The sequence below is a fragment of the Biomphalaria glabrata genome, chromosome 17, assembly GCF_947242115.1.
Source record: "Biomphalaria glabrata chromosome 17, xgBioGlab47.1, whole genome shotgun sequence".
NCBI lineage: Eukaryota > Metazoa > Mollusca > Gastropoda > Planorbidae > Biomphalaria > Biomphalaria glabrata.
This window is the reverse complement of record NC_074727.1, coordinates 21,879,210-21,905,569: the sequence shown is the minus strand read 5'-3', so window position 1 is coordinate 21,905,569 and position 26,360 is coordinate 21,879,210. Positions and strand designations below refer to the sequence as shown.

Sequence of the window (26,360 nt, the reverse complement as noted above, 5' to 3'; positions counted from 1 at the left end):
AGATAAGATGATAAGATAAACTTAAACTGTATGATCATATCACTAAGACCTCAGGGAACATTACTGGGAAAAAGAGGCAGACAGAAAAAGCAATGAGAAATCAATATCAAAGAATGAACATGTCTGTCTCCTGAAAGAGATTTTATTCGAGGCAAAAAACAGAGAGGAAAGAAGAATGACTGTCAACAGATTATGTCTAGTGCCCTAATAGTCAGCAGACTAATTAAGGGACAGGTGCAGATGAAGAATATGCAGAAAAGTGTCTAAACATGTTTAAAAGCAAAACAATATTTTATCTAGGCTTTAGATTATTAACCCTAAAACAATAAAACTGATACAGTTAAAATGCTTCTTAACATGGGTCATTCTTTCAATTTTAAACCTAATAACTTACCTGAACCAGAATATTAAACGTAACCTAACTAATAATAACCTTTCAAATACTAGCACTAACTCACTGATACCTAAGAAAATCATCAAAACAAACTGGAAGACCATAGTTTAAAAAAAAAAGATTCTAGTACTGCTATTCTATGTTTCATGTTTATATACCCTCATGATCTTATTACAAGCAATGCATATTTATTATTTATAACAAAATTCTTATATGTTTTTTCTTTTGATAGAAGAAATCTCATGATATGTTTGGTTAAATAAAATTATCTGCATTATTGGATGAGGTTTAAGACAAAAAAATCTGTTTAACTCAACAAGCACCCAGAGTTTGTACAACTTTTATGAGCTCTGCATACCTTTTTTAGGTGACAGGTCCGCTGAGATTGCTTTTTCTTCTTTGTTCCTGTCCTCTGAGTCTGTCCCAAACCTCTCTTCCAGCATTCTCCTCTTATCGTAGCTCATAGCCAGCACAAAGTATGAGTAATCCACTGCAGCATAGGTCAACAGAAAGGCAGTGGTCACTACAGGGGCCAGGGAGTTGACATCACCAACACAGATAAAGAGAAGAGTCACAAGTGTGATGCAGATGAGTCCAAACACAGGGACTTTGTTGGGCCCATGCTAGCAGGCAGGGAAAATAAACATTTTTAAATACGTAAAACAGAACACAACAAGCAAAATATTAAAAATCCTTTTAAATAATAAACAAAACTTATCTAAAGGGGAAGAGCTCTGTCCTTAAAACTATATTTATCAATAATGCACAAGTTGTATCAAACAAAATTATTAATGACTTATAATTAATTGACTAATTAAGTATTTTTGTTTATTGATATATGTTTTGTTAGGTACAATAAATAATTGTTTAAAATATCCACTTGATCAGAGAATGTGTGAGGAAAAAATAGTGGTAACAATTATTTAAGGGAACTAAACCCCAAAAATTTAGCCATATATATGAATACTGATGTATTAGTTTCCCTTGTTGCTATTAAACAAAATAATGAGTTACCAGTAATTAATTGTCAAATTGGTTACTTTTTGAATTCATTCATTTCTTGTCAATGTTAATGAATAACTATGCAAAGTTTCAGCTTAATCCGAGAATGGGTGTGAGAGAAATAACATGTACACACTTTTTATCAGGCAGACAAACAGAGTAAGTTGATATAAGCTTTGTAAAAATGGTGGTGAGGTTTAAAAGACATTAGGTAGGGTTAAGATCTAGGACATAAGAACAATTGCATATATGAAGTTAATATCTCTTGTAACCAGAATTTCGAACACAAGTTTTCTGGCTTAACATACAATTAATTATTGGGTCCAAACATATTGAACTATACGATACATTTTCTAAGTGTTTCAAAGTAAAAAAAAATGTGTAATACAGTAGACTCTTGATAATTTGATGGTTATAGGATCAGAGGGGTTTCAATTGCCAAAATTTTACATTGTCATAGGTTAGTTGTACTTCAAAGAATTCTATATATGTCAAGAAAATTCTATTTATGATGAAATGAGAAATTTTTTAAAACATTTTGAAAGTATAAAATAAACAATGTACAAAAAAGATACATGTATTGATTTAAAAAATACAAAACAAGATTTAAACTTTCACATGCTGACTCTAGAATTATCCACTCATTGAACTCTTTACAATGTGGTTGTCTTTTATTTTAGAAATGTAAAAGATATTTTCTAGTTTTTTTCTAATAAGAAAATTTTTTTTAAATGGATTATTTTGGAAATAACCAAACAAGCTAGATTTTTTTTTTACTGACAAAATTTAAGTACCTTTTCTGATTCATTCTTGTAAGTGTTAAATATTTTGTAATTAGTTATAAAAAAGATTTTTTTAGTTGAGAAACAAGCAATGCTAAATAGAACTTACCCCATAGCCTAAGAACTTGATGATAGGAATAACATTTTCATTGGCTATAGACTGCAGTATTCTAGTTGGTCCATACAGACTTCCCATACAGGAAGATACAGAAGACAAGTACAGCCCAGCTAACCAAAGCACACCAAAAAGTGATACCTGTTAACCAAAAATGAAAACTGAAGGAGTCTAAAATTATGATTTATAAAAAAGCAATGGCTTTTGCGATATTTATAAGTTTAAAATAAAACAAACATAATAACTACCACTTTTCTAATATATCAGTTTAGAATAAAACTCACAATAATATGATAAATTTAAATACTACATATGGTAACCAATACTAATGGAAACAATTCACAATGAAAGGCAAAGTCATTTACTTAAGAGTTAATTATTTTACCTTTTCAGCGATCATATAATCAGAGAGAAGGAAAGATCTGACACATGTAGCACCCAGGACTAAGATGATAGAGATAAAAACAAATGTCCTAGGGAGAAAAAAATGAAAACATGTTCAATGAATGTTACAACAATGTTTCTAAACACATGATTCTACATAAGGTTCCATTATGTTTTTGCCTACCCCAGAAAAATTACAATGACTGAATCTAGTGGATTCTTTGTTCTCATATAAGTAAAGAATAAAGAAACACAATCCTTCAATTAAAATTTAATATTTTCAATAAATAAAATAAAAAAGCACAGCCATCTGCAATGGTGTAGCTAGGGTGGAGGAAGGGGATGAATTCTAAAATTCCCTGAGGGGGGCCCCAAATGAGTGTTTGAAATTGTTTTTTACATTAAATATTAAATATTACACAAAATGCAGGGTTCCCCAAAGAGGTCAAGCTCTCCAGGCCCCCAAAAATGATGGCAAATTCCTAGCTACGCCACTGGCAGTATGTCTAGATTACAATATTTAATCTAATGCATCAGTTTTATGTAAGAAAGAATAAACAAATCTCAAATCTAAATTCTTCTACAGTTTTTCCAGTTGCTATCTTCTAGCAGCATCTTAACATCATATGGAATTTCCTGAGATATTCTTAGCTGTTCTAGTAAAAGAACACTGAAGCAAATCTTATCTTATGAAATAGCTCAAACTTCCACTACAAATAAAATAGGTCATAGGTCATGAACCCCCCCCCCCCCCAAAGCTTACCAAGTTGCCTTGTGACTATTTGGCTATTTTTTTTGTTTCCCTTCCTTTCATTATAAGTTTGCTGATGTTGATTTCTTTCTACATTTCAAACAAGGCATTTTAACAAGACAGACAGTCTAGCTTACCCTGCCCCAAGTGCTGCCAATGTACCCTGAGGTATATTGTGGAAAGGGTCCTTCAGGTCTCCGCTCATGTTAATGCCTGCAAGAACCCCTGTGATGGTAGAAAAGAACAAACCAAAGACAGAGAAAAAGTTTTCCCCATGCTGAAAGTCAGGGCCAGAGTTGTTGACAAAGTTAATATCGTTGTAGCCTTCAACTCCAAAACCTGTGTGCAAGGCAAAAAAATATAAATTTAGCCACTACATGTTTTCAAATTATATGTTATGTATTATACAAAAAGTTAAGTGTATATTGATAATTCTGTTGGTTGTCCAACTGGATGCAAAGAGTGTCATTGGTGGTAATGCTCAACTTCTATATAATTAAGACTAGAACCAAATTTGTTGTGATTACAAGGACTCTTTTTTGTTTCAATTCCACAAAAGAGAACAGGCACAACACTCAGAGAAGTTTATTGAGTGACTACACACAGATATCTTAATACTTTTCACACTCCCTAGTCAACAAGTAGCAGTGTGTGGAGCACACTAGGTTTTTACTTATTAAACTAGACTTTATGTTGAGAAGCTGCCTTTGAATGGAAAGTCTTAAATTATTTCTATAGGATTTCACTCTATGTCCTTTCCAAAGAAAACGAGATCAATGAAGACTATTACATGTAGGCATGAATGTTAAAAGTACAAAGGATGTGGGATGTGTGGCAGGTAGGTTTAAACTGCTTAGCTGCCTATCAATGGGGGCTTGAGTTCAACACCCAAGTCAAGTAGAGTTGTATTTGCTGAGCACCAAAAAGCATCATTAACTGTATTCCAACAAATCACAAGTACTTCTCATTAGTTTTCACATACTTTGCTTTCTTCCTATGTCAGTGCCATTGTAGTCAAAAGACTGAGCAAAACAGTTGGCAATAATTGTCATATTCTGTATAGTTAGCTACATTTGTTTAGTTCAGTCTAAATGATGTACTTACTTGGTAAGGTGTGAACAAAAGATCCAACCCACAAATCCATTATGGATAGAAATAGGACAAGTAGAAGAATAAGTTGTAGCCTGATGACCCATTTCACTCCAGATATATTCACACCTGTTACAATAAATAGGTATATGTCAATCAAATTAACATGTTACATACGCTACCAGTCTATTGTAAGTCAATCAAACAGACATGTTATATACACTACTTGTCTATCAAGTCAATTAACTCATTCTGATGAGACTTTATAAAAGCAGTATATCAGTCTTGAGTCATGGTTTTAAAGATCTATAAACCAATAAACATAAATATTAATATTATTAATATGTTTAATATTTATCTAATTTTTAAAAATAGTTTATTAGATTCATCAGATTGTAACAGGGTCTGTTAAATACAGATTACTTGGTACTTACCCAATAACAGCAGCACTACTCCAAAAGCTATCCCACGAGCCACCCATGTGTTGTCCTGCTTCAATAAAGTCATGATGGACTCACCAAAACCCATCACACTCAAAGAACAGCCCACAGACTGAAAGGAGGAAACAACTTTTTACAAAACTAAAAGAACAATTTGCACAAATATTAACAAGAAATGTCATGTGACCCTGCATACCTATGTATACTTTCCCAAAAGTCAGGTATCCACCTAATCTTGGTGGATTCCATGGCTATCTAAGCATCTGGAATTAAATCTTCCCAAAGATCAAGAATCTACTGAAGCTTAGTGGATTCCATGGCTATCTAAGCATCTGGAATTAAATCTTCCCAAAGATCAAGAATCTACTGAAGCTTAGTGGATTCCATGACTATCTAAATGTGAGATGGTGGTCCAAAATGTTTTTTTTTTCTTACTTTTATACACTAGTACAGCAAATGCTGTATCTTTTCACTGTTGACCAGTGGTCAGTATCCTTGTGCGACAGGTTATGTTTGAGATCTGTGTGGTCCCTTTAAAGCTGTTTTTAATCTTGTTAGAAAATCTTATTGGGGCTGTCTGCTATAATTCCTGCATCTTTGATTCACTTCTTGATACTTTTAGATCTAGATTTAGGTGGTTAGTATATACACATTTTATTATTAATTTATTTTTGATTATTTAAATATAATTTTTTTAAAGTAATTTTTTTTTAGTTGTAGAATAAATTTAATTTATTTTGTATTCTTTTATTTGTTCAGTTTAATTTTAGTCATTAGTTTAGTGTGTAGTCTAGTTGCTTAGGTGACTCTAACCCCTTGGTCACAGACTGAGGTGAAGAGATTAGACCCATGCAGTAGCGTTACAATAGCAATTGCAGTTCTCATTAGCCCAGGCTTTGGTACACAAATAAAAATCTGGAATTTAAAATTCCCATATTCTACCAACATTTGAACTCAAGACTGTTTAAAGACTGGTTGAAAGTCAACCACTAACCATTTTGACAACCTGCACCATTCCAAGTCTTCTAATATAGGCCTATGTAATTCAACGTAAAGTGTATGTATGTTTATATGTATGTCAAAACCCTTTGACCTATCTTGATTAAACTTGGTATAAATGTTCCTTAGATTATGGTGAAGAACCCTAACCCACAACTGGAGGGCCCAAAATGTTAAAAATATCTAAATTCATTTATATTAAAGAAAATTTTTTTTCTTTAAATCAGGTAAACTCATTTTCAGAGTATTTCAGGCAAACCCATTTTCACACTCTACTTTTATTTTCATGGAAAAAAGTTTAAAAAATGAAGTGAACACTTGCCAGATTTGACATAGATCTAGATCCAATGCGCTAGATCAGTGATATTCTAAGGCCTGGGGGCCATATCCAGCTAGTATTCTTATATTTAACAAGAACTAAAGTAAAAGTGCCATACAAACCTGAGCAAAGCAATAAAGTATTCCAATGCTTCCCCCTATCCTTGCTCCCAGGACATGTGACAACAAGAAGTAAACTCCACCGCTGCCCACCTTACACCTCTCACAAACACCAATGGCACTGAGAGCCACTATGACAATGATTGAGATTCCAAACAGTACAATCAACACAGAGAGACCAATCCCTGCATTAGCCTATGTAGAAAATGGAACTTTTACAAAACATGTGAGCTACTTGAATAGAAACAGATTAGCAACAATTTCCAAAACATGACATTTTTAAATGTTATACAAAGCTAGATTATATTAGAGAGAGGGTATGTAAGAAAAAAATAGAAAAAAAGAAAAGGAAAAGAGAGTAAGAAGAGAGAGTAAGAAGAGAAAGAAAAAGAGAGTAAGAAGAGAAAGAGAAAGAGAGAAGAAGAAAAAGAGAGTAAGAAGAAAAAGAGACTAAGAAGAGAAAGAGAAAGGAAGAGAAAGAGAGTAAGAAGAGAAAGAGAGAAGAAGAGAAAGAGAGTAAGAAGAGAAAAAGAGTAAGAAGAGAAAGAGAAAAGAAGAGAAAGAGAGAAGAACTCAAGAAATAAAAAGTTGGTGGGGAGGGAAAGAGAGAAAGAGGAAAGGATGGAACTAAATAGAGATAGATAGATAGAGAGCAAGTGATCCAAATGTTAATATAACCCTATTAGAACTGCATGCTTCTTTTATAGGAAAATGTTATAAATCCCAGAGTTCACTAGAACACTTTCAACTGCTGAATAGCAGCTCTGTTCAGTGCTGGATCAAAATCATCAGTACTAATCAGGAGCAAAAAATAAAATGATTGGCTATAGTTCATGCCACACACACAAGTGAGTAGACATTAATATCATTATATATATAAATTAACCATTCCTATAAAATTCCTATATCTTGACTATCTGCTCAACCCATGTACAAGATGATCAGCATCACAGAAAGAAACATAAAATAAACTCTGTAAGTACTGACCACTATCCAGCCCATCCTGAGAAAGATGACCACACCCAATATGTTAATGAGGCATGATGTGAACACACCATCCCATGTTCCAAACAGCACAGGCTGGGAGATGAAAAAGTTGGATTTCCACCAAGGCTGAGATGACACCTGTGAAAAGTAGTTCCAAAATTAGTCCTTTGGCAACAAATTCTTTAATTCTTCTGCATATGCTCAATAAAGACAATGTTCATTTGATGTAAAAGCCACAAAAGTGGAACACATGTATACATTTGAAAGACATTACATATTGCCAAGACAATAATAAAATAAGGAGATTCATTTAGGTACAATTCCTTTGGATACTTAAATCCAGGACTAAAAGTGCCCAAAAGGTCAACTCCCTGATATCTTGTGTGACCCAAACCCAGAATGGTCTTGACCATCATGAAATTCACCATCTTCCACCCCTGATTGCTGAGAAAAAACTTCTCAGCTACAATCTTTAATGTTCTCTATTTCAGGTTGGAATGTCTACATTATTTACTGGTGCTGCAATTGATTTAGAGAAAGTATTAATGTACTTTTTTTTTCCAAAATTGGAATTGTATTTTAACACAGAAGTCTAATTCATAAAGCGCTGGTTGTGAGTGTGTATGAGTTTTGTGTGTGAATATCGTTCATATTTGCATCAATATTGTTATTGTTACAGTAGTTACGCTGAGGTGGTCAATTGTAGTCAAACTGAATTTCCATTTGATTGGACCAATACAAATTATCTTATCTTATATAAAGTTAAGTTTCATAGTTTTGGTTTTACATACATAAAAACAAAACACATTACACAGATATTCATTAAGCAACGAGACTGAACAATTATCTTAATAAATTATCACAGAACAATGACAAACAATGAGCTCATCACTGGCTGTGGTCATTCAGAACAAATCATGAGGGTCCTTACTGCTTGTTCCTCTCTGTACAGCTCATTCTGTTGGCCTACGTCCCCAGTGGCCAGACCTTCCTCGACATTGACCTTTGATTTGTCCGAGCCACTCAACTGCGGGTCCTTGCTCAGACCAAACCTGAAAAGACAAAAAACATGTCAGTTCAGATTGCATTTGTTCTAGTTAATCAATAAACAGCTGCTACTCTCTAAATCCCTTTATCAAAGATGTAAAAACACTGGCCATAATTTATAGTTATATATATAGGTCTGTGCGCAATATTACATATTTTGATATTTTTACATGTAGTTCTAGTAAAGGCTTTAATGTCCATGGCTTTAATTTAAAGCATTACATTTTTTTTTAAAGGATTGCAGAAAGAGAGTGACTTTTTCTTATTTAATAAATTATTTTAGGTACAAGCAGCTAGTTTTGGGTTTACTTTGCAAAAGATATTCATCAGATTCGGTTATACTTCAATGCACATGACATCAGTAGGCTTTTTATTGTTTAGATCATTACACGATTGCCAAAGGGTTAGTTTGAAAAGATAATTGTTGGCGATTGTGAACTGACGATGACACATGATGACTCCAACTATTCTTACAGGACTGGGTCAGAGTTATGATTGTACAATAATAGTACAATGATATTTTCAGTGTTCATAGGGTTAATTTCTATTAATTTATACTTATAGGATAGGGCCAACTAAAAATTGATTAAATTAGTCATAGGCCAACTCTCTCATGCATTGATTACATTATTAGTTTATCATTTGGATGTATATTCATGTTTTATGATTTTAAAATAAAGATGGTTTGAGTACAATTATCAATAATTTAACTAAAAAGTGTTGTCCGTCGATCATCACTAAGACAATCTCTTGGTTGGACTCAAGAATATCCTAATGCAGCATAATTAAAAAAAAAACAAAAAAACACGAATCTCCATTTTTAAGGAGCATTGAGCCAGTAGCTCTTACATTCAGAGTAGATGTAATATTTTTTTCCGTAAAAAAAAATTTTGTTGATGTTTTTTATGTTTATACTGTTTGTGCTTATAATCGCAAAATACAATTTTAAAAAGTGCACATTTTAGGCAGATCACAAGCCAGACGTTTCTCAAACTGTGACCTCCCCCCCAAACCCCTTTATCTCAAGGGGACACCACCTATATACTTACACAAAAAAAAGGGAGGGGGGCGAAACCGGTTCATTTATTTTTTAAAAGGCCAAAAAAAAAAGTTTTAATTAGATTGTAGTTATCAATGCATGTTTGCATGTAAACTAAGTAACATAACATTATTAAAAACGTAATATTCAAAGCATGAGACCAGGTTTCTTTTTCTTTTCTAATAAGGCGCTTGTAAAATGTCTGCCGTTTTCGGAAGAGTTGTCTGCAACAATATTGACTCAAATCGTTTTGACGAAGACATTTAAAAACATTACATGAAAGTCGAGAAGAATCGCGTCAGTGGAGAAGAATTTTCTTCACTGTTGTATACAGTTATGATGACGACTTGGTGGGACAGAAATAAAAAGATCCGCAGCAAGACGACTTGCTTAAAACAAAAGATGATATTACAACAATCACACCCAATATCACACACATTAAAAACGCCCATATCAGACGCCCATCACATGTATGTGCTCTATAATTACCTCGAATGGCCCTCGTGCTTCTTTTTTTTTTTCTATTTTTGACAATTTTTTAAAAGAAAGAATAGCGCGCTCTGACAGAAAACACTTCACTATCGACCCGACACATTCCTTTTTACTTTAACTTTTTTTTTTTACTTACAAGAAAAAGACTTGGTAGACTTCAGAAGAAACAATTTCTGAAGCTCAGAAAACAGAAAAACTCATGGGGCCGGGGCTCCGCTGTGTAAACTTATAACGATACTTCATATCCCCTTAAAGAATGAGGAGAAAACCTTCTGCAATACTACTCCAAGAAAGAATGTCTCTAGTATACAAAAAAAAAAAACGCTAAAAAATTATCTGTAAAACAATACTTAACAAGGTTACAAAAGACAGTTTGTGTGGAAACACAAACTCAAAATCGGCCCCCGAAGTAAAATGTTTTACACAATTCGGATAATCCTTCAGAGTTGAAGATAGTTTACTTCCTAGTCCAAACCTCCCGCAGGACGACGGGGGATGGGAGCAGGCAGGGTTTGAACCTTCGATCTCGATAAATCCAAACGACAGTCCAGCGCGCAAACCGCACGACCAGTGGTCCACCCAGGTAGGCTTCAATATTTTCAGAAAGAAAATCCGAATGAAATTATATCAAAGACAAATGAGAGATAAGAATGGAGAAAGAAGGTTAACAGATCTTGTGTAGTGCCCCAACCGTCCCGCAGATCAAAGGATACGTGAAAGTGAATGTAAAGTTAGATGTGAACCTGGCCTAACTAGTTTGTGGTCTATAGGGCAGATGATGTAAAGTTCATCTGTTTTTGTGGCCTACGGTTAACGAGGGTGTCATGTAGCCAGCACAACGACCAACCGCCAATGCTTTTCCCCAACTAATGTCAGGTACCCATTAGAGCTGAGTAGACTCAGAAGGATTCGAACCCGGGACCCTCGGTTCGAACTAAATAAGTTAATTGTTTTGAAAAGGCTAAATCTCATATTCGAATCCTCAAAAAAAAAAAAAAATTCCGCTATATAGAAAAAAATGTTCACGAAAATGATGTTTATAAGATTACTATTTGTCTTAAATTAGGTCTAACATATAATGCATACTAATTAGCTTTTTCTTATAAAAAACTGCTTGCATAATTAATTTTAAAAATTAGAATTTTCGCTTTCAGGAAAAAAAAAGTAGCCGTTGCATCAGAACTTTGAATGGTCTAAAATATTGTGAAGTCGGATTTTCAATATCTCTTCTAGTTTACGAGATCTAAACGGGACGGACGGACAGACGGACAGACATTTCGCACAAAACTAATAGCGTCTTTTCCCATTTCGGGGGCCGCTAAAAAAAAAAGACTAATAAATATTTATTACGAAAATCTCGATTCTGAACAAAGTGCATTTATATTGCAAAAAAAAAATTTGAAAAATCGTACCATAATTATTTGCCTTTAAAGTTCTTTTTCTTCTTGACATTCTGAAACCTAACCAGACGACACTGTTGGAGCCTACGGCGTACTCAGCTAAAGAGGGCATTCAGCGGGGTGGGGTGGGGGGACACCACCAGGAAAAGTTTGAGAAACACTGCCGTAAGTAGATTTAGTTTCTTTAAAAACTTATTTAACATTTTTACCTCTAAATCTTTTGACTTATATGAAAACATTTTATATATGGGGGGGGGGCATTATGCAGCCTATATATCAGAAGACAAAACAGGGTGAGCTCTTACATGTAATGACCTCTCTCACACCACTACACTTAGTGTTACACTAAATCTATACATCCCTTGACACACACACACACACACACACACACCACTACACTTAGTGTTACACTAAATCTATACATCCCTTGACACACACACACACGCCACTACACTTAGTGTTACACTAAATCTATACATCCCTTGACACACACACCACTACACTTAGTGTTAGATTAAATATATGCATCCCTTGACACACACACACTCCACTACACTTAGTGTTAGATTAAATATATGCATCCCTTGACACACACACACACACCACTACACTTAGTGTTAGATTAAATATATGCATCCCTTGACACACACACACACCACTACACTTAGTGTTACACTAAATCTATACATCACTTAACACACACACACCACTACACTTAGTGTTACACTAAATCTATACATCACTTAACACACACACACCACTACACTTAGTGTTACACTAAATCTATACATCACTTAACACACACACACACCACTACACTTAGCGTTACACTAAATCTATACATCCCTTGACACACACACCACTACACTTAGTGTTACACTAAACCTATACATCACTTAACACACACACACCACTACACTTAGCGTTACACTAAATCTATACATCACTTAACACACACACACCACTACACTTAGTGTTACACTAAATCTATACATCCCTTGACACACACACCACTACACTTAGTGTTACACTAAACCTATACATCACTTAACACACACACACCACTACACTTAGCGTTACACTAAATCTATACATCACTTAACACACACACACCACTACACTTAGTGTTACACTAAATCTATACATCACTTAACACAACCCCCCCCCCCACTAAACGTAGTGTTACACTAAGTCTATACATCACTTAAAAACCTACTACAAAAGAAAAACAATTTGCAAATTTAGATTGAAGGCATATGTTCGCGCTCGAAAGACCACAAGTTGTATGACACAGTCTTACACCTATTTCAAGCACGATACAAGCAAAATCAGATTTTTTTCAATCATTTTCCTTCTCTTACTATTCGGAGATCTAAATATGACGCACTGTGACACTGGACAAACAAACAGAAGGACAGCACAAAACCAATAGCGTCTTTTCCCTAGGGTAAGGGGAGTTGCGCTTGAAACATCAAATGTTTACACATTTTTGATGCTGGTATCAAAAGGGGGGGGGGGGGGTAACAAAGACAGAGAAATGTCACTATCTTTTGAAATGTAATGGCAGAAATCAATACAAAGGGAAGAGATATACGATGCCCAGTACAGACAAGCTGGTAACATTTAGGAAGCGATCAAGCGACATAGTTGCAGCGAAGCACGAGCTCTGGTGTTCTATCAATAAGTGGCTGGGCAAAAGAGTCAGATAGGAGGGCGGATGTGGTGTGGAGGGGCTAAAGAGACGTATCAAGGTATAACAAAAAATATGCAAAACATTTCTCTTTATCCCTAGGGGAAAAAGTTTATGTAGACTAGTTGTCATATTAGGTGATAAATATTAGGAGATAAACGGTAAACTATTGTACTAGTTGTAAACGACTAAACAATTTTAGTGGGAGGGGGGGGGGAGATAGTTAATATCTTTTGAAATCCTACGTGTTTTAAACGCGATTTGGAAAATAATCTAACCTGGGCAAATGTTTCATCCGATTAAATTAGATACCTTTCAACTTTTTTTGGAAGAGTGTCCAAAAAGAGTCAGCATGAAGGCTCTTCTGACCCTTGACCAATGGCCAGAAATGAAACATTTACTATTCACAGGGTTTACAAAATCTCTATTTGGTCCTCATGACGCGCATTGTACTTGGTAAGGTGGAAGCTCACTGCAGACAATACGGCATTTCTAGTTATCGTATTCATTACTCCAATGCACATTTCCATCACAGCGCCATGCTATGATCCAAACTAGACCGTTCGGGAGTATATCTGTTTATATGCTAGTCTCTTGGCCAGCACATTGACCAACTACTCAGCTTTTTACACGGTTCTCCCTCTTCTCATTCTGGGATTAAAGTGAAACTTTGCACAATTATTAATTGTTGATGACGACACATGAACCAAATAAAAAAATAACTTAACCCAATTAGTTTTTTAGTGGTAATTAATTAATTTTGTTTCACATTGAAAAAAAAAGACATTAAATTTTGCATTAATGAGAGATATGGCAGTAAATTTGCAGTTATTTCCCTTTATTAAGTTTATTTTAAAGTATTTTTTTATTATAATTTGCTTGTAGTTACAGCGGCATGAGAATAAAGATGTGTAATTAAGTAGGCACAGTTTAACTCTGCGCAAGCTAATTGTAAAAAAACAAAACGCATGGCTAAACTGGTATGTTTGTGCTGTAAAGAAATAATTACAGTCATTAGCTAATTACCAGTAAACGCGTTGTATTTATTGCATATATTGTTCTTAATGTGAAGAAATAAAACGTAACCTTGCTATATGGTGTTGGGAAAGAGAGTGTGAGATAAATTTAAAGAAAAAATTGGAAAAAGAGAAAGAGAGAGAGAGAAAGAAAAAAAGGGATTGCAATGGCTGAGAGGGTACCAGGTTCGAATCCTGGTGAAGACTGAGATTTTTACTTTCGGGATCTTAAGGGCGCTTCTGAGTCCACCCAGCTCTAATGGATACCTGACATTAGTTGGGGAAACGTAAGGGCGGTTGGTCGTTGTGCTGGCCACCGTGGGCCATAGAAACAGATGACCTTTACATCATCTGCCCCATAGATCATTAGGTCTGAAAGGGGAACTTTACTTAGAGAGAGAACAACACAAAAATCAATTAAAAAGAAATAAATTAGTTTATTAACTATTGGTAATTAATCATTTGGTTTGGAATTTTGAACAAGGGAAAGACAGATGTGGTGGTATACGTTGAATTGGTTCCCTTGAGTACTCTTGAGCCCTGAGTGATTTTTTTTAATGCATTTAAAGAACGAAAAATGTAAGCATTCACCAAGATAGGCCCCTTTCACAGCTGGTCCAGACAAAAGATAGGCCCCTTTCACAGCTGGTCCAGACAAAAGATAGGCCCCTTTCACAGCTGGTCCAGAAAAAAAAAGATAGGCCCCTTTCACAGCTGGTTCAGACAAAAGATAGGCCCCTTTCACAGCTGGTCCAGAAAAAAAGATAGGCCCCTTTCACAGCTGGTCCAGACAAAAGATAGGCCCATTTCACAGCTGGTCCAGACAAAAGATAGGCCCCTTTCACAGCTGGTCCAGACAAAAGATAGGCCCCTTTCACAGCTGGTTCAGACAAAAGATAGGCCCCTTTCACAGCTGGTCCAGACAAAAGATAGGCCCCTTTCACAGCTGGTCCAGACAAAAGATAGGCCCATTTCACAGCTGGTCCAGACAAAAGATAGGCCCCTTTCACAGCTGGTCCAGAAAAAAAAAGATAGGCCCCTTTCACAGCTGGTTCAGACAAAAGATAGGCCCCTTTCACAGCTGGTCCAGAAAAAAAGATAGGCCCCTTTCACAGCTGGTCCAGACAAAAGATAGGCCCATTTCACAGCTGGTCCAGACAAAAGATAGGCCCCTTTCACAGCTGGTCCAGACAAAAGATAGGCCCCTTTCACAGCTGGTTCAGACAAAAGATAGGCCCCTTTCACAGCTGGTCCAGACAAAAGATAGGCCCCTTTCACAGCTGGTCCAGACAAAAGATAGGCCCATTTCACAGCTGGTCCAGACAAAAGATAGGCCCCTTTCACAGCTGGTCCAGAAAAAAAAAGATAGGCCCCTTTCACAGCTGGTTCAGACAAAAGATAGGCCCCTTTCACAGCTGGTCCAGAAAAAAAGATAGGCCCCTTTCACAGCTGGTCCAGACAAAAGATAGGCCCATTTCACAGCTGGTCCAGACAAAAGATAGGCCCCTTTCACAGCTGGTCCAGACAAAAGATAGGCCCCTTTCACAGCTGGTCCAGACAAAAGATAGACCCCTTTCACAGCTGGTCCAGACAAAAGATAGACCCCTTTCACATCTGGTCCAGACAAAAGATAGGCCTCTTTCACAGCTGGTCCAGACAAAAGATAGGCTCAAAAAGATAGACACAAATATTTCTAATGGCACAGATTTATTATGTCTAGGTCAATAGTACACATATGACATAATTACATGACTGCTTCAAACTAATAAATACAATCACACTTAAAACAAGTTTGGCTTTTTAAAAGTATTTTTTAACAATGGTTTTCCTATTACTGTTTTTTTTTTACCACGCACTCAATGCATTTTTTGGTTTCAGTAGAAATACAATAAATACATCACAACATAATTTTAAAAATTCAACCATCACTAGTAACGAAACAATGCAAAAGTCTGACCTTGTCCAGTCCGGAAATTTCCCTTTTGTTTCAGTTTTTTCTGGTGATCTTATAAGTCCAGAGGTTTCTTTAGGCTCTTCGGACATTGTGTTGCTTTCCTGTTGGTCAGCTGGGGTGGTCAGCTAAGCAGAGTACTTCCGCTGCACCTCTCTTCTAAATCCACTAACGCATCTGTTGGTAAAAGTAGACGAAACCTTATGAGTTCATCTTATCGTTATAATGACTGTACAAAAAGGGTTAGGTTAAAAGCAGGCCTGAGCTTGGCGTGGATGAGGAATGGAAAGAACCAAAGAAAGAGGCTTCGACAGTGTAACAGCACAGTAAAGCAGACTTAAGGTGTATGTAGTCCATTGTCTCGGTATGCTTTAGGATTACAATTCGATGGAGTGAGTGTGTGTATAGAATCTTCGGAATGACGTCATACATTCAACATTGACAAGCAAATGCATTACAACATTTGCAAACACATTTGACCAACACATCACATAATTGACCAACACACATCACAACAGTGGCAAACACACATCACAACAGTGGCAAACACATATCACAACAGTGGCAAACACACATCACAACATTGGCAAAAACACACATCACCACATTGGCAAACACACATCACAACAGTGGCAAACACACATCACAACTGTGGCAAACACATATCACAACAGTGGCAAACACACATCACAACATTGGTAAAAACACACATCACCACATTGGCAAACACACATCACAACAGTGGCAAACACATATCACAACAGTGACAAACACACATCACAACATTGGCAAAAACACACATCACCACATTGGCAAACACATTTGACCAACACATCACAAAATTGACCAACACACATCACAACATTGGCAAACAAATATCACAACATTGGCAAAAATACACATCACAACAGTGGCAAACACACATAACAACATTGGCAAACACACATCACAAATTGGCAAACTCATATCACAACATTGGCAAAAACACATCACAACATTGGCTAACACACATCACAAAAGTGGAAAACACACATAACCATGACACACGCACACATTACAGCATGACAAACATGAAACCCAATGAGCAGGACGTTCAGATTTCAAGATCTGTTTCCCTCTTTTAAAGGTACGCAACACGTGGGGCCGTCCACCGCTTCGCTCCCCTCTCTTTAAACAGCACAACCCTCTGTCCCCACAACGCCATAACAAAAATCATTCGTTCTTAAGTCACACTTTGGTCAAAGTATCTTGTTATTGGAATGCTGAGCTCTGATAGCGCTAACCTTAGCAAACACACAAATTGATATTAACCACTGTAGGACCCAGAAACGCGAGTCATGACGGCATGTGCGTAACGTAGGTGGAAATCAATAGAGAAGCCCCAGAGAAGTATTCGTGTGCATGCCTTTGTGTGTAAGTGTTGAGATGGGGGGGGGGGGGGAAGGACGGTAGATGAATTGAGCAGGACAGAAAGGTCAACTGATGACAAGAACTTTGGTCACTCTGTAGGCCCTAGTTTCTTAACCTAATTGTCTGTTATGTAAAATCTACCTAGTTAAAGCATAATTTGTGTATAAAACATTAATGTAAAGAAGGTAAAAACAAACTGCATATAGTATCTAAATAAACCATATGTTTCTTTTATTAAATAATTATTTGGACAGGAATAGACAAGTTGAAGACAAAGATAGATATTGTTTTGTTAACATGATTTTCTTTTTAAAAAGCCTGCCTGCCAACTATGAAAGACGCTATCTTTCGTTGCACTGAGTTCGAAATACCCAGTGGTATAAATACATGCAGATGTTTGATGTTATTATCATTATAGTTTAATTATTACTCCTAAAAGATGAATTCAATCCCCAAAGGGTTACAAAATGGACATTACATTAAGAAAGTGCTGGTAATTGATTTCTATACCAAAAATAACTACGAACTCATTTTTCAACTGATTCAACGATCTTAACTAATCAATATGTTGACCGACACATGAATCACATCACGTGACAAATAAACATATGTACACCACATAACACGCATATGAACACGTTATACATATAATATATAATACATAAGCACACACACACACAAACTTGATGTATAATATATTGATCCCGTTTTGATGTTTTGCTTCTCTTTGTTGTGTTCAAGTGTATTTTGTTTAAGAAGTAAAAAGACAGATTTTGGCTCTACCAAATAAATATTATTTATCGATCTATCCGAGTGTACGACAATAACAGAAGCATATATATATATATATATATATATATATAAGCTTGGTTAGGCCAATAACAAAATATGCATCCTCTGTTTGGGACCTCTCAATTCAAGAAAGATTTAAAAAATGGAACAGACACAAAATAGAGCAGTGCGATTCATAACAAACGAATATTCACAATTGACTAGAGTAACACCTTTAGCAAAATCACTAAATTTAGAAAGCCTTCCAGAGAGAAGACTCAAAAGTACCAATTTAAGACATTGGTAAATATGCATGCCTAAATGCATGACGCGTAGGACGTAATCATCTTTTTTTTTAAGTAACGTCTGTATTATATAAGATAAGATAAGATAAGTAAAGTAGCAATTATACATAAAACACTGAACCATAATCTTTAAATACAAAAACAAAATGTAATAAAATACTTAGAAAGACACAAAGATAAAGGCACATTCCTCGTTCCATATGCTTTGGACAAATTTGTGCAAATGCTTGTTCTTCCCTAAAGCTATTAGGGCATGGAATGGGTTACCTGAGCCAGCAAGGAAAACCAGTGTCTTGGCAGAATTTAAATTATTGGTTAACATGCATGACTAGATGCATGACGCGTAGGACGTAATCATCTTCTTTTTTGAAGTAACGTCTGTATTATATAAGATACTAGCCATATGTTACCCGCGGCCCGAGGATCTTAATTTGTGTATCGTTTTCGATATACTCACTGAGAGTGCTTTGTAAACAAATGAAATAATAATGTTATAAGTACAGCGAATGCGGAATGCGTGAATGTAAAAATAGTATGAATGGAGCTATCAAAATAGCTAATCGACTTAAATCCATTTTTTTCAAATAAAAACATTTGCTTGTAGGCCTACATATATTTGATTAAAATTTGAAATGAATAGACTTAATTTTGTATGTTCATGTGTTAAAGTATAAAGTAGATCTATCATCTTAGAATTAGATCTAGATCTTGAGTTAGAGATAGATCTAGCTAGATCTAGACTAATCTAGAGTTAAATATTGCCTGGATAGAGTTCGTCTCTGCGCGTGCGTGAAGGCTTCGCTCTGCGCATGCGTGACCTTTTTTTATTAGATTTTCGCGATTCATGAAGGGAACTATTAAAATGATTGTCAACACGGCTTCGCAGCTATTATTATTATTATATATATATGTGGCTCCTTTTGTCTCGAAAGGCAATGGATGCGCCCAAATGAGTCACTGGTTTTGGCTTAATCTTGAGACGGGCAGAATCTGGTGTGGCAAATCAAGCCAATTCTAGAACGGCAGACTTTGTCACAATTCATACATGTGTATGCCTCTGATTCAGGGCTAGCGGACGGGACAGCTTTCTTTTTTTCCCTCTTGATTAATGCCGCTTCAATTCCTTTGTTCTCAGCAAGGATTGCCCCAGCACGCACAGTCTGTCTCCATGCACCCCGGTCTTTGGCTATGTTTTCGAACATACTTTCGCTGATGCCTGTGGCTCTCATGTCTCTATGTGTTAATCTTGTGCGGCCCTAAGGTCTGACTCCTTCCACAAACTCAGCATATAAGATATCTTTCGGGATTCTACCTTCTGGCATGCGGGTGACATGTCCGATATATATATATATAACATATTATCCGTATCCCTACTCAAACTAGGCCTCGCGCAATCCATAACTCATAAGGCCCCGCAATGGTTAAGTCCGGCCCTGCTATTTAGTGACGGGCGAATACAGAGAAGATTACTTGTTCTCCCCATTCCCTCTTTTTTTTTCACCGCTAAATTTACGTAGGGTAACTCTAGCAAAAACACACATTACAACATTGACAAACAGAAACATAACAACATCGACAAACAACTACATCACTACAGTGACATGCACATCACAACATCGGCAAGCTAAAACACCTTAACACTGACACAAACACACATTACAACATTGACAAACAAGCATATCATAACATTAACAAACAAACATATCACATCACAACATCAGCTAATTAACCCAACACAACAGTGACAAACAGACACAGCGCGACATTGATAAACGGAAACATTTAACAACACTGACGAACAAACACAACACAACATTGGTAAACAAACACATCACAACATTGGTAAACAGCAACACATACAAACACGGACAAACAAACATATTGCATTGACACAAACACACATCAAAGCATTGAAAAACAAACATGTCACAACATTGACAAACAAACATGTCACAACATTTACAAACAAACATGTCACATCACAACATCAGCAAACTAACCCAACACAACAGTGACAAACAAACACAACTTGATATTGAAAAACAAAAACATTTAACAACACTGACAAACAAACACATCACAACATTGGTAACCAAACACAGCACAACACTGACAAATAGCCACACATAAAGACACGGACGAACAAACTCATCACATTGACACAAGCACACAACACAACATTGACAAGGGAGAAAATGTTATTATAATAGAATGATTTAAATGGTCAAGCTCTTGACTTTAACTTCAAAGTTCACGAGTCTTACTAATTGTAACGAGAATGTAATCCACGATTTGGTGTCTTGACTGTCGCCCCCAGTTTACTCCTCTTTAAATGATGAAATAAGTAAGGGCAGAAGCTCCTTGTGATAGCCACATCACACCCTCGTTAGAAGCTGAGCTGGAAATATGTGAACTTAATATTATCTCTCCCCGGGGCCAGCTATGTCTCAGTGATGGCTTCACTTTAACTTTATAAACTAATTATCACGTAATAAACAATTAACAGCCTGTTTACATTTCGAGACACAAGTGTAAGCTTCCAAAAGTAATAGTAAAATGGCCAAGGGAGTTAAAAAGTAAGCAGATATCATTTCAGTTCAAGATTATGGTTCTTTCCTGCCTATTGCAGAATCTAATTTAAAAGAGGGTATCAATACAAGAGAAGACAATAAGCGGGGTTAGATAAAGGTTTTAAGCTTTATGTTGTCAACTTTTGTGAATCCATCTTTTAGAATAATTAGAAAGACAAAAGACAAAGTTGATATAAGCTTTGTAAAAACAGTAATACGAACTATATATACACAGCCCCTTGACCATTAAAATGCATTGTTCCTTGCTGATAACACATGCATGGCACCTGGTTGTTATTTAATGTCATGCAACCATGTCACCCCTTTATTGCTGATTGCAAAGCCCTATGCTAAATCATAAATGAATAGCTACATCGTTTGATTTTATACCGAAATAAAATGCTTCCCTACAATAGAGCTACAAATGTCCTAAAAAGAAGGACACAAGGTCCGGCCAAGAGTTCAATCAATAGGAAGAGAAGAGCATCACTGAACAGACGATATAAATATCTACATTAAATTATTGATTTCCCTCAACATAATAATAATTTTATAAATACAAATTAATTGATAAAATGATGTTCACCCCAAAAATAATCAATGGCGATTCATTTAGCATAATGAAAAGATTCTGTTTAGGGGAAATGGGTGAGATATTTATAGACTTCCAGACGACTCGCCGTGTGACACGCCTCGCACGTTCTATCAGCTCGTGCGTTCCGAAGAAGAAAAAAAAAATCTAATGAAACAAAATCTCGGTCGACGAAGGCTCGTAACTCTGCACGGCACGCGCATCGCCCTCCCACACCCGTCTCCCTGTGTTAATTGACAGAACAACATAAAAAATCTAAAACCTTTTCACGCGCTAGTTAGCTCACTAAGCTGGGGCATGTTTCACGGTTTGCTTCGTATTTTATCACCACACACATTGTTGAATGTATTCCATGAGGTGAATCTCGTATTTAGCTTGTCAATTACAGACGTTACTTCAAAAAAAGGATGTTTACGTCCTACGCGTGCCCCTGTGTCAATCTAGTCACGCATGTTAAAGTCATAACCTACAGTTTGTTTTTAACAGTATTAAGTAGTTTACAGGCCTAGCTCAGTGTGTCCCAAAACCGTTGTCAGTGCAACAACCAAACAAAGCATATTTACATTTCCCATAGCACCATTCTAAGAATCAATTCTTTTCAATGGAATCAAATTTCCTTAAAACACCAACATATACCCACAAGCGAGACAGACAAATTAAATACAATTTTAATATCAATAATAACGTGTTTTTTTTTTAAGGAAAAAAAATGTTTCTTAGCATTGTGTTGATAAACTAAAACTGCTGATTAGACAAAATATTATTTAGGTCCCTTTAATAGAACAAGGGTTTACACACATAGATTTGTTTAGATATTATAAAGCCTGTTACATGCCCAAAAATAGTGTTAATTTCAGAAACCAGAGTGTCCTTTCTTCAACAAGGGCTGGGGTAGTCCCACATTTTAGATAAGTCTTTTCCTCATTAAAATGTAACGCTTCCTGATATATTTATGTCACAAAAGTATTAGGTGGCTGTTAAAAATCAAACCCAAGACTCGGCTTGATTCTATGATTTAATTACCATAGATCTGCGCCGATCTAAATTATAACAATGAATATCAAAATCGTGTTAATTACACTAATTAAGCGAACAGGTTTGAGAAAAAGAAAGGAATAGAGTCTAGCACTAACAAAAATAATCATAACACATTTTTTTTTTTAAAGCTGCCATTAGAAATGAGGCTCACTCTCATAAATATGGAATAGTCCGGATACTGTACATAAACTATTATTTAGGGGGTGGGAGGGTACTTGAACAATAAAACGTACGCGTCAAAATGCATGCAAGTTGTGATTTTAAACTTTTGTTCAAGCACAAAATAGGAAAGCAGAAACCTGGTTTGGACGATCCTATTATTTCACGTCAAAGAGTAAGAGGTGATATCAACATATCTAAAGACCGGCACGACCCGCTGTAGTCAAGCAGTTGAAAACAAAAGGGGAGGAAATCCCAGAACAACTCACTCATTGATGACAAGATTCCAAGCTAACGAGTGGGCCTTGATAGCGGAACAACTGTAAAGACTTTAAGATTAAATGGAAGAGAAAAAAAAAGCTTTGACCATAAATCTAAATCAATCATGAAGAATAATAATGCTCAATACAAAACAGCATAATCAAACTGACCTTGAAATTATTGTACGGTATCTCCCTTTGTGGAAATATTTACAAAATATCACAACTAGACCCCGCAAAGCAAATTGAATTTTCGGCGAGCTGACAACACGCGACAGGTCGTGAGGAAGGCGACGATTGGCTGCGCTGTTTAGGTCGTCGGGAATCTATTGGCCAATGTAGCCATTCGATCAAATTCGCCCCTTTCCTCGGTAAGAGCGGCAGTAACGATCTCACTATCGATCGAAACATATTTCAGTTCTCTTTCTTCAGATTTCTGATAGCGTCTCATTGAGGACTACTGTGACTGAGGAGGAGGATGATGATGACCCATTTTTTTGTTGTTCTCTCTCTCTGGTTCCGTTCCAAATTTTACACGGTTGTATATGCTTTGCTAGGCAAGTGGGGTAAATGTATTTTATTTCAATAGACCTCGAGAATCATTTTGTAAATTACAGACGTTACCTTAACATAGAAAATAATGACGTCCTACGCGTATCACTGTGTCAATCTAGTCATGTATGTTGGTCAGTGATTTAAACTCTGCCAAGTCGTTGGTTTGCCTGGCAGGTTCAGGCAACCCATTCCATGCTCTAAGTCTAAAGCACTAGGGAAGAAGGAGCACTGGTCGTGTGGTATGCGCGCTGGCGGCGGCGCTGGACTGTCGTTCGGTCGTCTCGATGGTCCCGGATTCATACCCCTGCCCGCTGCCCCTGCCCGCTGTCATTCCCTCGTCGTCCTGTAGGAGGTATGGACTAGGATATAGATTATCTGAAGGAACATCCAAAATATGTCAAACATTTTTACAAACTCAAACATTATACACATTTGTCCTAGCACATGAAGAAATGTGCCTTTTATCTTTGTGTCTTTCTGAACTTGATTAGGTTTTGGTTTTGTAATTGTAAGTTGTGGTTCAATGATTCATGTATTATTTCTACTTTACTTTTTTTTATCTTATGTCTAAATTTAGTGATTTTACTAAATGTGTTACTCTAATCAAATGTTAATATTCGGTTTGTTATAAACCTCTCTAATCTATTTTGCGTCTGTTCTAGTTTCTTTATGTTTTCTTGAGTTGAAAAAAGGGGGGGGGGGTGTGTCCCAAAGAACGCATTCTAATATTGGCCTAGCCAAGGTTAATCTCAAGCCTATAGATCTCATTGGTGAAAAAAAACAGATCATGTAGGCCTATAAGATCTAACTTCCAAACTGGATGCTGAAGCTAGACCAATTGATGAAGAAATTAGTGCTGAAAACAGCGAAGTAAAAGTTTGTGGTAGACATAGTACGACAAGTTGCATACAACTGAATGACCAAACATTAGAAGTTGACTCATTTTAATACCTAGGGTCAAATATAACAAGAGATTACTAAAAAAAAAAAGGATAAAATTTCGTTTGCGCTTGGGATCCGCCATAATGAGTAAATTGTGGAAAATCTGGAAGAGCACATCAGCTTCCAAGTTAGATTTAAAACGTCTTCTTTTATGTTCTCTGTGCCTCTATAAGGTTGTAAGTTGAACGCCGAGGCTGAAGGAAGAATTCCAGTCTTTGAGACGAAAGTTGAGCTGGTTTGGTCATTTCGAAAGTAATAGGGCCTAGCTCACTGTCGTAAGATATTCTGGAAAATACAATCTAGGGAGCACGAAGCAAGGGTCGTCCAAAGAAAAGCTGGCTGATATTCTGATAAAGACCAGCTGCTGGAGGAAATTGGTTACGCGAACCTGTCACAAAACCCTTACAAAGGACAAATGAGATGAGAGACCATGGCAAGAACAGTTGTGAAGGTTTTGTTTCTTTCTTTCTTTCTCTCTTGTGAAAAAAAAAGATGGCAGTTTGAAATAAATAGACCTAGTTCTAATTAGAGGTAAATGTCGCACAAATAGTCTTATAAAACCCAGCATCGGCTAGTGCACGAAACTGGACCACCGTTAAGGCAACACGACCTGCCCTGAACCAACAAAGCCACCTGAACATAGAATCAAACAAGCAAAATATAGAAAAAAAAATCTTGTTTAAATACATAGCTTATCTAGGGGGAAGAACCCCCAAAAGTTACTGCAAATATCTAAATACTTCAGGCATAAGCTACCTTTTTATATTAAACAAAATTAATTAACACTAATTGGGTAACTAACTAATCGTGTAGTGTCATCGGCTATGAATAATTATGCAAAAGTTCAACCTGATCCGAAAATGGGAAGAAAAATATTTTAAAAAAAAAAGGGAAATAGCTCCACATATACAGCCACTTCTCTCAATAAGTAACATTTATTTCCCTTTTTCTATTCCAAACAAAATAATTAATTACCAATAACTAGTTAACTAATAGGTTATGTTTTGATCGATTCATGCATAACCGTGTAAAGTTTCAACATGATCCGAGAATGGGTTCGGGAGAAACAAATTGTACCAGACAGAGTTGATAGAAGCTTTGTAACAAGTAACTGAGCTTTCAATCGGTAAAGTTTTCAGGCCTCTCGTCTACCTTCTACGGGTCACGTGACTCCAGTCAATCAAAAGACCTCTGCTACCATTGCTTTTACTTTGTGTTGACTTTTTGAAGCAAGTTTTGTCATTTGTTTGTGTTCTTACATTGGCATTGAAATCTGTATGTAGCTACATAGGTTCTCTGCGGACAAGAACAGATTTTAATATTACTTCATTCATCTTTTAGTCAGGGTGTTTCGTGGTCATGTGTGTGCCGAGAAGTAAATCGAAAGCCAAGTCACCAAGCGCCGGCTGTGTTCGTATCTAGTATTTTGTAATGTGTTGTTCCTATTTGCATCTATATCATTATTGTGATAGCAGTAATGCTGAGGTGGACAATTGTAGTCAAACTGAATGTGTATGTGTTTGGACCAGTAAAATGATCTTAAAAAGCTGTATACATTGACATTATGAGTTCAGTTGGACGAGCTGTCTAACACTACTTCTGTACACCCATCGTGTAACCATAACGCTGTTTTTTTTTAAGTTACTTCTTACCTGTAAAAGAGGTAGACATGCATATTTTGTATTCTTTTAAATGTAGATAATACCCACACACACACAGTTAATGAAAAACAAAGAAAGATG

General features: G+C 36.2%; 1 protein-coding gene across 2 annotated transcripts in view; it reads right to left on the bottom strand.

The window, feature by feature from the left end:
* The window catches only part of LOC106051514 (solute carrier family 12 member 8-like), a 32,663-nt gene extending 8,771 nt beyond the window's left edge, over positions 1-23,892 (bottom strand). Inside the window, exons 1-11 of one of the 2 annotated variants that reach the window (XM_056015908.1) lie at positions 23,746-23,892; positions 16,023-16,193; positions 8,313-8,433; positions 7,382-7,519; positions 6,398-6,589; positions 4,952-5,069; positions 4,533-4,646; positions 3,566-3,767; positions 2,679-2,766; positions 2,288-2,434; positions 753-1,017 (exon numbers count right to left, since the gene is read on the bottom strand). In XM_056015908.1, the coding sequence (XP_055871883.1) occupies positions 753-1,017; positions 2,288-2,434; positions 2,679-2,766; positions 3,566-3,767; positions 4,533-4,646; positions 4,952-5,069; positions 6,398-6,589; positions 7,382-7,519; positions 8,313-8,433; positions 16,023-16,108 (1,471 nt within the window). In that variant the 5' untranslated portion in view covers positions 16,109-16,193; positions 23,746-23,892. Of the gene's footprint in view, positions 1-752; positions 1,018-2,287; positions 2,435-2,678; positions 2,767-3,565; positions 3,768-4,532; positions 4,647-4,951; positions 5,070-6,397; positions 6,590-7,381; positions 7,520-8,312; positions 8,434-16,022; positions 16,194-23,292; positions 23,442-23,745 lie in introns of those variants that run through there. The other variant, XM_013206695.2, reaches the window with a different exon arrangement.
* Between the last annotated feature and the right edge of the window lie 2,468 nt (positions 23,893-26,360).